At 37.5% G+C, this 17,253-nt stretch overlaps 1 protein-coding gene across 1 annotated transcript; it reads left to right on the forward strand.

The window, feature by feature from the left end:
- Positions 1-5,146: 5,146 nt before the first annotated feature.
- LOC135101909 (5-hydroxymethyl-dUMP N-hydrolase-like) lies at positions 5,147-9,259 on the forward strand. Its single transcript, XM_064006243.1, has 6 exons — positions 5,147-5,165; positions 5,523-5,587; positions 6,659-6,858; positions 7,369-7,431; positions 8,021-8,131; positions 8,976-9,259. Exons 3-6 carry the CDS (start codon positions 6,666-6,668, stop codon positions 9,134-9,136), a joined length of 528 nt encoding a protein of 175 aa, XP_063862313.1. The 5' UTR covers positions 5,147-5,165; positions 5,523-5,587; positions 6,659-6,665; the 3' UTR covers positions 9,137-9,259.
- The last annotated feature ends 7,994 nt before the right edge of the window (positions 9,260-17,253 follow it).

The raw sequence follows: 17,253 nt of genomic DNA on the forward strand, positions 1-17,253 counted from the left end.
ATAATAATAATAAAAATCAACGGTTTATTTTTGAGGCAGTTAACAAACCTAACCTCCCCAGATGGTATTGCACCACGTGTAATTCTCACATTGTTTAATACACTTGTCCGACCTCTACTTGAGTACTGCGTCCAGTTCTGGTCACCCCATTACAGGAAAGATATAGACAAGCTGGAGAGAGTCCAAAGAAGAGTTACCAAGTTGATCCCACGACTGCGGAACAAGCCTTATGAGGAGCGCTTGAGGGAACTCAACTTGTTCAGTTTAGAGAAACGGCGAATGCGAGGTGACTTAATTGAATTGTTTAAGATGTGTCGGGGCTTTGATAACGTAAATGTAAACAACTATCTCATCATTGACAGTTCCAACACCACTCGAAATAATGGCTACAAGATTATAGGTAAGCCTATAATCTTAAGCCTGGTACACATTATGCATCATGTATCAGCCACGTGATGCAGTAGTGGTGTTGAAAAAAATTACTAGCGACCAAACTGTACTGCATCACTGCTCACATTGTTCTCGGCAACTTCTCGCGCGCCAGCTGCTCAGTGACAGTTCAACTTTCATGCGGGGAGGATGTGCGCCGATGATGGAATCTGCCAGGAGACTCTACTATGGAGTGTAGTTGCTCTGTGTGCAGCAAAAAAGAAACTTTTGAGGAGGAAGAAACGTAGAGCCTTGTGGTGTAAGCAATGGCTAGAGAGAGAGAGAGAGAGAGAGAGACAGTGAGAGAGAGAGAGAGAGAGAGAGAGAGAGAGAGAGAGAGAGAGAGAGAGAGAGAGAGAGAGAGATATTTCTTTGTCATACATGCATGTTAATAAGTATGTAAATTACATTTATGCTGGAGTACAAGTGCACACAATAAACTTATGAACTTACTTGTGCAGTAGTAGTTTCTCCTTCATCTAAGTTGGACATGGATGGACGTGGTTCTCCGTCAGCCAGGAAACGCAGCTCATCAAAACACCATAGCTTCGGTGTGTAAATATCATCCGTGCCTGCTCCAGACTTTTGTGATGCTTTGATTGCAGACATTTCCCGGTTGAATTGTGTCTTCAGTGTGTGCAGCTTTTTAGTGATGTCTTCAACCCGTAATGTACAGTTTGCAAAGTTCGATAAGTCTGATGTTATTGTTTCCAAGCTTGCACTTCTGAGGTTTCTCATTTTATACTGCTTGGACTTGATGTTCCAAACAGATGGATGTTCCTTGAGCAATTCAATGAAATGTTGGGTGTTGGCCCTTGTCCACTCAAAGGGTATGGCGGGTGGTGGAGATTGGAGAGCCATCGGCGCTGGAGCGGAGCGTGACCGGACGTCCTGTCGCTCTGACTGGTCATGCATCACTGAGCTTCAGTTTGAAAATCGAGCCGACCCAGCAACACGTTGGTGATGCGCTTTCGTGTTGAAAAACGACTTTTTCAACACATCCATTCAACACGATGCGCATCATGATACATAATGTGTACGGGGCTTTATAGGTTATTATAATAATTATAATCTTATAGGTTATTATAGGTTTCAGATCAGACGAGGCTAAGTATTATTTCTTTAATAGAATTGTAAATGTCTGGAACTCTCTCCCAGCACATATTGTCGATAGTAATACAATAGAAACTTTTAAACAAAGGTTGGACAACCACCTCGCAGAAACCCCTCATATAACGTACTTTGCTCCTACATAAAATGTTTTTTTTTTTTTTTAGTTACTGTAGTGAATAGTATAATTTCTCTTTCATCCTTTCCTATCACATCTTAGCCTTTCCTCCTCCCTATACTCTCCTGTTTTTCCTTCCTTGATCTCTAGTGTCCTCCATCCTCTAACCCTTAGAATCTGTAGTGGTAGTGGTAGAATAGATACACAGACAGCCTCGTTAGGCCCAGTAGGGCTGTTGCTGTCTGTTCTTTCCTTTGTATTCCTTTGTATTCCTCCTCCTCCTCCTACTAATTGTTTCAGACTCACTCGTATGATAAGGAGTGGCGCCAGGTCAGCCAGCAGAAGGCTGTGAACAAGTCTCCCCTACAGTCCAACTGTAGGGCACCCATTCAGGATGGGTGCCCTACAGTCTTAATGAGGTCATGAGGCCCTAGTAGTAATCCCCTTAGGGAGAGGGGAGACCTGTTCACACCCTTCTGCTGGCTGACCTGGCGCCACTCCTTATCATAGGAGTGAGTCTACTCCCTGATTTGGTATGTCGGGAAGGCAAGAGTATATTATATATTTTCAAATATATGTAGCCCAGAAAATAGCCCAACTGCGGTAAAAAGAGCCCAAAAAGCGCCAAACCGCGGAAACCATATTTTTCACGCCCGATACCAGGAAAAAGAGCCCAATTGGACGAGAAAACCACGGACCTGGCAACTCTGAGAGAGAGAGAGAGAGAGAGAGAGAGAGAGAGAGAGAGAGAGAGAGAGAGAGAGAGAGAGAGAGAGAGAGAGAGGCGAGGTCATGTCAAAAGCCGTTCTGTTGGTGGAATCATTATTTTTAAAGCCTCATCATGACGACACCAAGCCATCGCTCTGTTCGCCCTAAACAGCCCGCAGCTGCACTTTGTGTAGTTTGTGACAGGGTGGTCACTGGCCATCACCACGCACTCCAGTGTGATCACTGTTCAAGGTAACTTATTTGTTGTTATTTCCATTATATACTGTCACTAATGTTATATATATATATATATATATATATATATATATATATATATATATATATATATATATATATATATATATATATATATATATATATATATTATATTACCCTTCTTAACTGAGCTTTCTAGGGGGGGGGTGAGCTGAGGTATTCCCATGGGTCCAGCGGTGCCAAATCTACGTGTAGTAAAGTGACAATTAAAACACGAAAAAAGTGCCTTAAGAAGGAAGTAAGAAAAGAATTTATGGCAATGAACCCAGATAGCCTACCAAGGACAGCTGAGCAACTCAAGAGATGCTATAATCGCATAAAAGTAAAGTAAATCTATATTTTCTGTAAATTATTGCGTAGTGATTCAATGTAATTTACATATTAAAAGAAATGATGAAATTACATGGAAATCAAAGTCGCAGACCCCTTTTGCTTATACCCGCTTTATTTCTTTGTTATAGGTGGCAACACAGACTCTGTGAAACGGGGGTGAGCTTTCAAGACTACAGGCGGCTTCAGCGAGGGGAATGGGAGCTTCCGGACTGGCGCTGTGCACTGTGTCTTACAGCTCCTGATTTCAACATCAGCAGTTCTGTTCATCAAGAACCAGAAGTAATGGAAGAATTGCACGCTCCTAATCTGTCTGTGACTTCCATTACATCACTTGACGCGCGCCATGAAGTACAAGCAGATCAAGAATTCAACATCAGCACTTCTTTCCACGTACACCAGGAACTAGATGAAGACGTAATGGAAGAGGAGCACATTCCTGATGTCTCTCTGACCTCAAGTATGTCATCAGACCTGCACTACGAGGTAATTGAAGCTGCCTCTCTGAAAGGTAAGCCACTATTGGTGGACAGCAATGGTAACACTTTCAACATAAAAAGCAACAGACATGCAGGGCCAAAAAAGACCACGTGGCGATGTAGTGTACGAAATAAAACCACAACGTGCAAAGCTACTGTAATTCAAGATGGTGAAACCTTCACAGCTGGTCTCCACAATCACTGCCACCCAGCTCAATCAGGAAAACAGAAGGCCATTAAGATCGTTGCTGATATAAAGAATAAGGCAAGAGAAGATGTCTTTAGGTCAGCAGCAGCAATTGTGGAAGACGCAATATTGAAAGAAATAAAACCTGAAGACCCTGAGGCCAGTGTACCAAAACCTGGATTACTTATTCGTCGGGCCAACCGACTTCGACAAGCAATGCGTCCCGAGGATCCAAAGGACCTTGAATTTGACATTTCAGAAAACTTTCTTCCACCTAACTTCCTCCAACGAGACATTTACGTTGATGAAGCCAGACATTTGCTATTCGCTATAACCCAGCAGCTAGAAGTGCTTAAGAAGGCAAGAACATGATACATGGATGCTACTTTTAAGATTGTTTCAAAGCCTTTTTACCAGCTGTTCTCCATCCATGCATTTGTGAGAGGAGAAGACAAAAATACGAAACAGGTACCTTTGTTATTTGCTTTCATGTCACATAGACGCACCAAAGACTACAAAGCGGTCATGAACGCTGTTAAAGAACTGATACCAGAAAACAAACTCCAGAAGGCTGTAGCCGACTTTGAGCGGGCTATGTGGAAAGGCATACAAGCGATTTTCCCTCATATTCATGTGAGTGGATGCCTGTTCCACTGGGCACAGTGTATCTGGAGAAAGACACAGGATCTTGGACTCGCCGTTGCGTACAAAGAGAAGGGTTCCATACAGAGTTTCACACGCAAACTGTTTGCCCTGCCATGTTTGCCACAAGAACACATACAAGTAGCATTTAGTAAAGTGAACGATGCTGCACCACCTGCTGTACAACCACTATGTCATTACATTAGCAAAACATGGATTGACAGCACTCTCTGGCCGCCAGCAGCTTGGAGTGTCTATGGGAAGTCGGTGAGAACAAATAACGATGTCGAAGGGTGGCACAGACGGATTAACGAAAAAGCCCGGAACCATTCTCACCAACTCTACAAATTAGTCCCCCTGCTGCACCATGAGTCACAACTCGTAACCCTGCAACTTCGCCTGGTGAGAGAGGGGAAATTAAGAAGATACAAGAGGAAAAGAACAACAACTACAGAAGGGAAACTATTCAAGCTCTGGGAGAGTTATGAGACGGGTGAAATATCCACATCTTCTCTTCTTAGGAAATGTTCTAGGCTGCTTGGTGTGTAGGCCTAGGTGAATTGATTTTTAATGCAATAAAATGTGTAATTTTAGATCTTTTAAAAAATTATTACTTCCTATTGTATTTTACGTCTCTCTAGAAGACTGGACATGTACAGGAGCCCCGATTTATATTATTATATGTATGTATGTATGTGTGAGAACTGAGAATGTAATAAATACGTGTGAATTATTATTATCGTCCTACAAAATGGGGCCGTCATGGTAAACAAAGGGGGCCGTCCTTGTAAACACGGGGCCGTCGGCACGCTCTAGTATGTTGTGAGCAGACGTAGGGGAGAGTTGTGAGTGTGGCTGTGGTCGCGGACAACTGAAGCGGACGAAAGTAAGCGAGTTTTGATGAAATATTTGACATGTCGCATCATGGAATTGCAGTTACCTGTTTTTTCATCACCCCCCCCTCTCTCTCTCTCTCTCTCTCTCTCTCTCTCTCTCTCTCTCTCTCTCTCTCTCTCTCTCTCTCTCTCTCTCTCTCTCTCTCTCTCTATATATATATATATATATATATATATATATATATATATATATATATATATAACCTAAATTCTGCTGTATTTGGAAAGTGGCAGTTTTGCATAATATTTGGAATAATTACATATGTACGATAATTTTACCAGAAGTACAATAATTTCAACCTGTGTAGTACGATAATATGGCCAAAACAATTTGCAACGCTGGTCAGATAACAGAGGGCAGAGAGGCACAAGGTACAGTTGCTTACGGACGGACGCTTGCACGTAACAACAGGTAAGACGTTCTGTCTTTATATGCGAGACTTCTAAAGGAAGTAGATGCAACATATGAAGAACATCGGGTAAGGCTGCAGGTTAGCATAAAGTGTTGACAAGATAATAATGATACACAATGTGTATAGCAGTGTGGATGTGTTAAGCAGGGGTAACCTGCATGAATTGAGGTTTATATGCTACGTTTAGCAATGTAACGTGCCCCCATTAAGGATTAAGAATTTAGCTCCACATTAAGGAACATGAATAAAATGTCACATACAATTCCCCTGTTATAAATGAAATTAAAAACATACAGTTATGAAAGTATCTTGTTGCAGAGCTGACAAATTACTGTAGCATGGGGCTTGTAAAGGGGATTTGTGGAAGAGCTGACAAGTTAGTGATCAGTTACTGCAGCATGGGGCTTGTGGGGAGGGACTTGGGGCAGAGCTGACATGATACTGTTGTCAAGTTAATGACTACTGCAGCATAGGGCTTGTGGGGATAGCTTGTGGTAGAGCTGACAACTTATGGAGATTATGGAAATGACATTATCCTACTAATTTCATATCTGGCTATCTCTGGGTAAAATATGATACCTTCTTTTGCAATCATGATGTGTACAATGAAGGGATCAGTTGTAAAATGAAAGCACTGCACTATTCTAAAAGTAACCTGACCTGATGCTCAGATAAATGGAGGGATCATCTGTGAAATACATTAATTTTAACATAATGTAACCTGACCTGATGCTTGAATAAAAGCACAAATGTGATTTTCATATTATCTGATTATAAGTGAGAAAACAAATAATTTATTGATGACTGGACTGACTTATGTGGCACAGAAATTGACACTGAGACCAAGTGGAGAAGGTTCATAATTAGTACTAGTGCTACACTGTAATATATGTGTATGTGTATGTATTCCATTGATATGTAGTTTAGTTGATTAGAGAGAGGGAGAGAGAGAAATATTAAAGTATATAGTACAAAATAAAACAGTCTGGCCCTTTGCATTCCTTATCCCTTTCCTCCTCCTCATCCTCCTCCCAGTTTTCTTGTAACACCGGTTCTGTTTGTGCCCCAAGAAGCATCATGCCGTCCAACCTTAAGATCTACTTCAGCGGGAGTATCCGAGGAGGCCGCAGTGATGTGGATCTCTATGGTCGTCTTGTGGAGCAGCTTGGGAAGTTCGGCAAGGTCCTGTCTCCCTTTGTGGCAGACAAGACTGTGACTGATGCTTCTGTCCATGAGGGTGAAATTACAAACGGGCTTTTCTCTTTTTACTGTAAGGCTGTGAATGCAGAATTAAGCTTTAAATGAGCTCTGGATGTGTGTGTAAAATTTTAAACAAAAGAAGAAAAATTGTTTGATGAAATAGATAAGGGTATTACAATTTATTTTTAACATCATTGTAAATTTAGGGTATTAGCCAGGTCCTGTATTGATAAACTATGTCTTAGTGGTGCCTAACAGCTGCTGCCACATGGACACTTTTTATGAGAGTGAGAGTCACAGACAAACATTGATGACAGATGTGAAGTGTCACAACAGGATTGTTAAGATAGAAATTTTACTTTCCTGTAACTTAGAAATATGTCAGTGAATTTCTCTCTCTCTCTCTCTCTCTCTCTCTCTCTCTCTCTCTCTCTCTCTCTCTCTCTCTCTCTCTCTCTCTCTCTCTCTCTCTCTCTCTCTCTCTCTCTCTCTCTCTCTCTCTCTCTCTCTCTCTCTCTCTCTCTCTCTCTCTCTCTCTCTCTCTCTCTCTCTCTCTCTCTCCTGAGGATTCTGTTCACAGGTGCTGCAATGACCGACAAGGAAATCTATGACCGTGACTTGAGACTTATAGAGGAATGTCATGGTGAGTTCTGAACCACTGCCACAACATTGCTGGCCCCATCTCCTCACTTCTCCCTTCAAATGTAGATGTTCAACCTTAATTTTAGAAGGCTTTCCATAAAGATATAAGGAAGTAAGGAAAGGTGCGAGAAACCATTAGACCTACACATGGCAGTCCCAGTATAAAACATGCTCACAACTAACAACCTGACTACTGAGTCTGTTCCATTCCTTTAACACTCTGCATATCTCCTTTTATTTATTTATTTTTTATTTACTTTTTAATTAACCTTATCAAGCTTGAATCCTGTCATGATTACAGACACTGAGGATTTTGCCTGTCACCTTTGTTATATCCCTCATACCACTGAGAGGAGAGGCCTCTATCAGATCCTCTCTTAACCCATATCTCTTTAAGTAATGTAGATTTAAAGCTGAATTTAAGGAGGTCTGTACTGGAAGCATTAACCAGAGAGAAGTGTTCATAATGATGATGTAACCCAACTTTCATGACATATGATACATTTTTCTCTCAATTCTGTGAGCCCTTAGAGAAGTAGCCATGAGGAAGCAGCATGTAGTGTTGTCTACAATGAATGTGAGCTTTGCAGCTGTGGTGGCAGAGGTAACACAGACGTCGCTGGGTGTGGGCTATGAGGTGGGCCAGGCCAAAGCCTTAGGGAAGAAGATCCTGTGCCTCTACCGGCCACAGCCAGGCAAATGTATGCAGACACTAGTTCTATTGAGTGATGTCTTAATAGATCTAAGACTTGAGGTGTTGCAACATTTTCAGATTCTGACTAGCTTGTATTTTGTTTAGTATGATAAGAACTCAGTGTAGTACTTTCATTCTCTCTCTCTCTCTCTCTCTCTCTCTCTCTCTCTCTCTCTCTCTCTCTCTCTCTCTCTCTCTCTCTCTCTCTCTCTCTCTCTCTCTCTCTCTCTCTCTCTCTCTCTCTCTCTCTCTCTCTCTCTCTCTCTCTCTCTCTCTCTCTCTCTCTCTCTCTCTCTCTCTCTCTCTCTCTATCTGCTTCCATACTCACACAAGATGGAATGAAATCTAATGTATTTATTCATTTCTCAACTTCCCATTCAGCTATATAAAAATTCCACATCCTGTTAAACTTTGATCTGCTAATTCAGTTACTTCACTTCTAAATTGTTATATGTAGTCACTGAAATTATTATAATCTTGCCATAAATTTGAAAATTTCACATGTATATATCACTACTTTGAAAAAATAGATGGGTTTTCGGCAAAATGTGTCTCATATTTTCATGTTTGTTGGAGATAAGAGTACATCATTCTGTGAGGCATTCCTCCTAATGTGTCAGACAAAAAACATTACTTGAAGTATACTTTCTCTGCCTGGTACTAGGAGCAAAATTCAGTCTATTTTACCTCATAAAGGCAGGTATGCATACACATGGAGTTAGGAGCTGTACTATATTGTTGAAATAAAATGTAGATTGCAGATCCATTTGTTAGGAAGTGTGTTATTAGTACATGTGTCAAGATAATTCCTTGCCATCATAATGCGATCTCACCCAAGACTCCCTCTACAGTGCTCTCTGCCATGATTCGAGGAGCAGAGGAGAAAGGCAGCTTTGTCACCAGAGATTATAAAGAAGAGGACCTTCCTGAGATCCTGGAGGAATTCTTTACTGAATGCTTTGCTAGGACTCACAAAGACAGCCTGGACTGGACAACTTATGAGCCCATGTAGATAATTATGTTCTCTCTGTGTGAGGTGAGGAGGGTTGGAGGAAAAGCCTTAATATCCTGACCACAGCCACATTAAGTTGAGTAATGTTTAACGGCATCACAAAATAAACATACCTTTAAACATTCCTGTAATCTGTACATTGTGCCTTGCCTTATTGTGGTGCCTCCCTTTTTCATGGTAATGCTGTAAAGTCTTACAAAACTGTTGAGGCAAATGGTAGAGGTAATCATTATGAATTAAGTGCATTTTATAGCATATCACTTGCACACAGGTATTGTGTTATGAAGTAGTACTATTGGGGAAACTCTAACCTGGTGTAAGAAATGCATGAAAAAAAAAAAACTGGTGAATTATTTTGATATCTTCAGGTAAAAAACAACGACACACACACCCTCAGTTTTGCATTTTCATTACTCAGGCTTATACCAAGTTAGAGTTTTCTCAGTAGAACATGCATCTCCCAAATCATGTGTGCACTCTGTAGTGTATTGTTATGGCAGTACAGACCTGGGTATCAGAAGGTAGTTTGTTCATCATTGCACATCAAGAAAGTACAAATATGAATGAGATCAATGCATCCTTTGTGAGACAGTGTGGGGATTTGCTGTCCTCGTCAAAATGCTTCCTACATGTCTGAATTTTTGCGTGATATTTGAAATATATCTTCTAACCCCTTCAGTACTATGATGCCCACATAGGCATCATGAAGCACCAGTGGAATGTATGATGATGCCTATCTAGGCATCATGGATTCTACTTTAGTTGTTGAGTGATCCTGTATCCTGTCTTGACTTGTCTTGATAGACTCTGTATTATGTTCTTGAGGTTCTGTTGTTCCTGCCAATCCTCCCTGTTCCCACCAGTCTCATAAATGAGCTACCCCATGCCCCACCCTCTATGCAGAATGAGGAATTTTCATTGGCAGAGCCTTACATCACAGTTTCTCCCCCCCCTTCTGGTCCTTCCTTTATCTTCCATATCCCCTTATCCTTCTCCATCCTATACTCCCTCCACCAGGGAGGGGAGACTGTAAGGGGGGGGATACCATTCTGCCCCTTTCCTTGTGCCCCCCCCCCTCTCTCTCTCTCTCTCTCTCTCTCTCCTCTCTCTCTCTCCTCTCTCTCTCCTCTCTCCTCTCTCTCTCTCTCTCCTCTCTCTCTCTCTCTCTCTCTCTCCTCTCTCTCTCTCTCTCTCTCTCTCTCTCTCTATCTCTCTCTCTCTCTCTCTCTCTCTCTCTCTCTCTCTCTCTCTCTCTCTCTCTCTCTCTCTCTCTCTCTCTCTCTCTCTCTCTTCAGAAATGTTACAATCCTTTAATGCAGGATGTTGTCTTTCTTCCTCTTCTCATACTTCTATTTCTTTTCTACATGGACACAAGGAATTTGTGCCGTCAAGTGACTATTAGGCTTCATGTGGCTCCCACTAGTTGAGCAATTATTTTTGGTATTTTCTTTCTTTATGGGGTGTGAGTAGCTCAGCAGGTATGCTTGGCTCATGGCCGAAAGGTTTACATAATCCTGGATTACATCAATTTCTTAGTAAGAAAGGTAGCACCAATTAGTCATAGGAGAGTTATATGGTCTTAGGTACTTAGCTCAGGGGACTCTTTAATCACCTTTTTACATTAAACAGCACTATTTAAGCATTGTAACTACATGTACCTTAGTTCAATGCTATGTTTTCTTCCTATGTTGGGAACTTGATTGGTAAGAAAAATTTAATTTTTAAAAGGAGATATCTCTTGCAAGTCTCATCTTTGTTGAGATCTTATGACGTATTTCAAAACAAAATTCTAGGTAAAGAAGATTAAAATCAACAAAATATAGAGGATTTATTATATTATATAATGATACATTGTTTATATCTACTTGTCATTATAACCCATTGTTCTTGCACAATTCTTACACATAGATTATACATCAATAACAAGTTGTCTCCATTGGTCATCTATACTTATAAGACTTCATAAAAAAAAAAAAAAGATAAGCAACCATGTTTCACTTGGATGTTCAACCCCCAAGAAGAATCATCCAAGAAAAACATGTATGTAGCAGCAGCCTCCCACTATTGTCTTCTAGAATGGACTGCAACATGGCCAACACACAGCACTGATTATTTGTCACTGTGGATGGATCGACATAATTCATGAACAGTGAGATTAAAAAATATCTTACTTTCTAATATTAGAATAATGGTGAAATGTGAATGTAAGATCCTCGCCCAAAATAAGTTAGTACTGTGAAGGACTCATTATATATTTTTGTGCTTTTATGTAGATACATCAGTTCCTGTATAGAACACTGTAAAGAAAAATTAATATACCATACTAGTTACCATCCAGAACTTGATCTAGTGTGCATTTAAAGTTTTTTTTTTTTTTCAGAGCTAGATGATTGTAATGCACTTGTGTAATGATGTCATTACTGAGGGATATATATACACATGTCTACCCTACCCTCTTGAGATTTGCATCTGTTTCCTTCCAAAGGAATAGCCCTAAACTCAAGGAACGTAAAACTTGGGATATAGAAAACACCGAAAACATTTATTTATTCTGGCTGAATGGTCTAGAACTGTGTGAGTGAGTTTTGTCCTCACATCCAGTGTGATGCAGCATTGCAGCACCACAACATTTAAAACTGTGTGTGTGTGTTTTGTCCCCACATCCATTATGATGCAACAGTGCAGAGGTTCATCACAACTGCATCTGCCACAGTAATGAAACACCTCTTATTTGTGTTTTTTTGCTGTGCAGCAGCACCATTGCCAACCTTCCTTTCCTTTTCGCTTGGATGCAAGCTGGCATGTGTATTACTAGTGGCCAACAAGTGGTTTATCAACATAAAGAATTTGTATGTTCAGTCATGTGAACTGTACACAGAAATACATATACAATAGACAGCACCGATGTATTTATTCTTACTAACTGTGACACCAATGGTAGGAAGGTGTGGCCCATATGCAATGAAACCGTGAAACTCAGAGGTATGTGCAAAAGTCAGAATAGCATGAATTTAGGACTTTGTGTGGAATTTGGAGATCACAAAATTTGGATACTGTGAAGAGTAGGGGATACTGTATGTTGTATGTACATAACATGCTTACTTTTGTGACTCATTCTAATATTAATATAAACTGGAACTACAAAATTACACTTAATAATTATTAAATATATAACATAATAATGAAGCCAGTCAATTGTGTTTTTCAAATTCATTAAATTTTGAACATAATAACTCTAGATATATTGTTAATATAATAATTAACAAAACACTATACATATACATACCCTGCATATTAGGATTCAGACAACTATAATAGTTATGTATTACCATTATACAATTAATTGTACTTTTAGTAGGTTATGTCAAACCTGAATATGTTTTTTGACTGTCATTTAAGAAGGGACCAACTACCATAACATGTTAATGATTTATATTAAAGACAAAGTTTTTGCCTGTCTCAAGAGCAACAGTGCACACACAAATGCTCACATGCATATGTGCACACACACACACACACACACACACACAAATGCTCACATGCATATGTGCACACACACACACACACACACACACACACAGGGAGAATAAGTTTGGTGGACGGACATTTAGCAACGTTGTTTGTTGGAATTTAGAAATGAAGATGAGGGGAGGTATTGAGATTGACATGGAGGAATCACAGAAAATTGATAGAAAGAAGAATGCAAAATGAAACTTTATTGATCACAAAGTTTCCAACAAATCAGAGAACATTGAAATGATTAAGAAATCTGCAAGATGAACTTGAGTGTGGAGAAATATATAAAAGGAACTATGATCTATTATGAGTGGAGATCAATAAAGAGAAAAAAAAATAAATAAAAAGGAAAGTTCATTAAAAGTAAGATGGCAAAAAAACAAGTTAATTAAAAAAAAGAGATGAAGCACGGAAAAGGATAGCAAGAATTGAATATGTATGGATGAGAAGGAAAGAAAAGATTTATTAGAGATATTTTTTATGTAAGAGGGGCTCTGGCCTAGGGCAGTAAAAAAAGCATAAAAAAAAAATAGGCCGCTGAAGATGCCAGTCTCTAAAAGCATATTTAGTCAGAAAAGGATTATCCAAAATTTGAGAAGTATCTTGAAACTTCCCTTTTGAAATGGTTCAAGTCAAATTAGCAAGTCAAAATAGGGATCTAAACTGTTCTATAGATTTATAAGTTGTAAGATAAAGTGAAAAATAAAAATCCATTTTAAAAAGATTAATAAAATATGGTAGGAATCTGTTTTATCCAAAAACTATAATACTATAATAAATTTATAATTCTTGTTAAAGAAATACAATAAATTTATTGACATCATGGGGATAAACATTGAAATTTTTATTTTATTATACAGTATACATTTGCTTATTTTATGGATGCTTGTCTTAATAAGTCAGTATGATGCTGCCCAATAAAGTGAGAGAAAATTTGATCAGAGAACAAGTATGATCACAAATTTTCAGGGACCATATAGATTAGAACCAATAATGAACAGCAGTGACAACATTTATATAAGCCATACAAATGACAACCAGTGGTGACATGACAACATCTGTGGAATTCATTCTGAATAAGAGAAAATAGTTAAATGAAGGGCCCAGTATTACATTAAGGCCAAGTATTGAAAAGTCAGGAGTGGTAAAGAATTTAATTTTCTTAAATTAGTTCTTTGTAGCAGTAAGAGACAGAAAGCTCAAGGAAAGATTTTATGAGGAAGAGGAATTATAGAGTTAAATAGAGTTGTGAGGGAAAGAAATGTAATTATGGTCATGGAAAGGGGATGCACAAACATCTTGGAATCAGCTGGCAGTGGTGTTTACACTACCTATGAATACCAGTAATATATAGGAATTATGAAATCATTGAAATTCATAGTGCAATGTTTTGTGTGTCTGATCATAGCACAGATACAAGATTTAGCCACATATTTTCCAATCATAGCTGTGTTTCTGATGGTTTCTACTCCAGTTATAAAAAGCAGTAAAATATGTTACAAATCATAGTATGAGGCATAAACAGGCAGTTGAGGAAAGTAATTACAAACAAATATATTATCAAAAGTTGTAGTGCAAGGTTTGGTGTGTCTGCTCTCAGCAAGAAACATGATTGGTGGACAGGCAGTAACATCTTCAAAGTGGTGTAAGACTTATTTTGCCCAGGCCCATTGACATGACTATGTGTAAGAAGTAATAAAAAGGAATAGAGTGAGAAAACCTGCAATTCTCTTTTCTGTACACATGTATTTCCATTCCTACACTTTGATAAAAGTTGAATATCTCCTTGGTTGACTGCTTTTAAAGGGAATGTCAGCCTGTATATAGACAGATAGGTTTCATTACAATATTTGAAATATGTATTGCTAAACCTGATTGTGTCCTAGACTCAAATGGTATTTAGAATTTATATGACTCAAAGTTTAAATCTGCCATGATGATAAAATTTTATATTTCAGTGCATATTTTAAAGTAAAGGCTGAACATGTATGACATAATTACAAATAATGACAATGAAAATGTGTAATAGACACAAAATAATGAGTTGGCATGCTATTCAATTAAAACTAGGATGATTGACAGATTGCATGACAGGAAACTCATGCAAAATGTTGTCCTCAACACTTTTAAGTAACAGATTTTTTCTTTTTTGCTGAAGAATAAGTGACTAGTGAAAACTAATAAAGTTTCATGAAGAATAATTGTGTCTTTAATAAAGGATATAGAGAGTACATTATATGAATATAAAATTAGTAATTAAGTAGCATACTTACAGGTATTGTATGTATGTAAATAAGAAATGATAAAGAATACCAATAATATAATGAATATATACATCAGATATGCTTGAGTACTTTTAGTTTTTTTTTTTTTTTTTTTTTAAGCTTGGAAAAATATATGTTGGGTATTTTTAAATGTAGTTTTTTGCTCATTGTCTTAAACATTTACACATAACATTCAAGTAAATATATATAGTTAACCTAAACATTTCTTAATTATTATATACAATATGCCCTTTCTTGTTTTCATTAATGGACACTGATATGAAAATTCATATCTTTTTCTTAATTTTCTACATTATGATTTTACATATTTAGGAACAAACATTACATATGAATGGTTCTACACATATCTACACCTCAGTATTTCATAATATTTGCATCTTTGTATCGGGGAAAATGTTCACTCTCATGAATTACAGATGTAATTCACATTGATTGTTGCATTTTGAAATACTTTACCATAATGAACACTTAGAACAACAAATTGTGTACAATTCTGTGCATTTTGGGATCCCAACTATAACACTGAGAACACTGTATTACTATTATATCTCATTAGTATAACCTTGCTTACACTGAAAAAAAGAATACAGAAAGCAATTTTTTTCACATTATTCCAAGATAATGAATTTTATAGAAGTCTTTAAAACTGATTCAAGTTCTATTTTAATGAATAAGTAGAAATTTGGCTATTCTGAGATCTGCTTCATTACTTGCTCTGAATATTAAGTGATTGTTCTTATGGAATTATTAAATTCTATTGGAGATCTCAGAATAGCTGAATCTCTGCCAATTCATCAATTGAGGCCTAAAATTCATTCTAACAGCATTGATGTAAAACTTATATTTTAGAGTGATAATAAAAATTATTTGTATTCTGTTTGGGTTAAGATAAGGTTATATTAGTCTGATACTACCATAGACTCAATGATTGTAGGTGATAAACATAATTGGTTTGTAAATTACTCAATCATTTCCTCCCTCTTGTCAAGAAAAGTGTTTGTGTGTGTGTGTGTGTGTGTGTCTATATATATATATATATATATATATATATATATATATATATATATATATATATATATATATATATATATATATATATATATATATATATATATATATATATATATATATATATATATATATATATATATATATATATATATATATATATATATATATATATATATATATATATATGATTCTTTCATCTTGCATAGATTATATTTTCTATTCATACATATATCTTACATTTTTCTGGTCATATGAAATTGATATAAGACTAATCACACATTTAAAGCATCTTAAGTGAATGAATATTTATGTAATGAACTGCTTACAAGAATTAGTATTATTTATTTATTTATTGTTCATTTATTCATTTATTTATTTTTATATAATGCAGGAATGAATGTAAAGCTCTTTCCTCATTAATTTAAATTAGGTATTACTATAGTGGCATGAGCATGAATGCACACACACACACACACACACACACACACACACACACACACACACATGCACACACTGTGTGTGCAAAGACAATTCATAAATTTAAAGAAAGTCTAGATAAAAGTCGAATTGGAGATGGGACGGCATGAGCCTAGTGTGGCTCTTATCCTGTATTTCACAACTAGGTAAATACAGCTAGGTAAATACACAGACACACACACACACACACACACACACACACACACACACACACACACACACACACACAAAAGGAATGGGGGGTATTTGAACATAAAAGTCAAACTTTTCTGAAAGAAATGAAGATACTATTTAGAAAAAAATATATATTGGATGTGGTAGTAACATGAAGAAAGTATGTCTGCCAACTTAAGGAGTGACTAGTATGTAAGATGGATATGAGTACGTGAACACGCTAGTGTTTGGTTACTTGTATTTACCTAGTTATAATTTGCAGGGCCTAAGCTAATTTCACATTATTCTGTCTCTAGCCTTCCTTTCAACTGATGTAACCTCTTTGTTGTTATGTCTCATTGAGTTGATTCTAAATTTGCATATTTCAGTGGGGGAAGCTAGTTTCTTCAAGTTAACCAATGTAATTGAGCTCTTATTTACTAGTGATACATAACTGAGTAAACCCACTCACTCACGGAGTGATTTGGTGGTGAGAAACTTTAGAAGTATGAGAGGACATAAGAAGAAGGTGAAGAAGGGTGTGTGTAGAAGGGATGTTAAAAAGAACAGTTTCCTGCAAAGGACTGCAGGAATCTGAAATGAGCTGCAAAAAGTAGTAAATGCAATAGATATACCTGTTTTAAGATAAAACTGGATAAGAGTAGATATCAAGAT

This window comes from Scylla paramamosain, chromosome 7 (assembly GCF_035594125.1).
Source record: "Scylla paramamosain isolate STU-SP2022 chromosome 7, ASM3559412v1, whole genome shotgun sequence".
Taxonomy (NCBI): domain Eukaryota; kingdom Metazoa; phylum Arthropoda; class Malacostraca; order Decapoda; family Portunidae; genus Scylla; species Scylla paramamosain.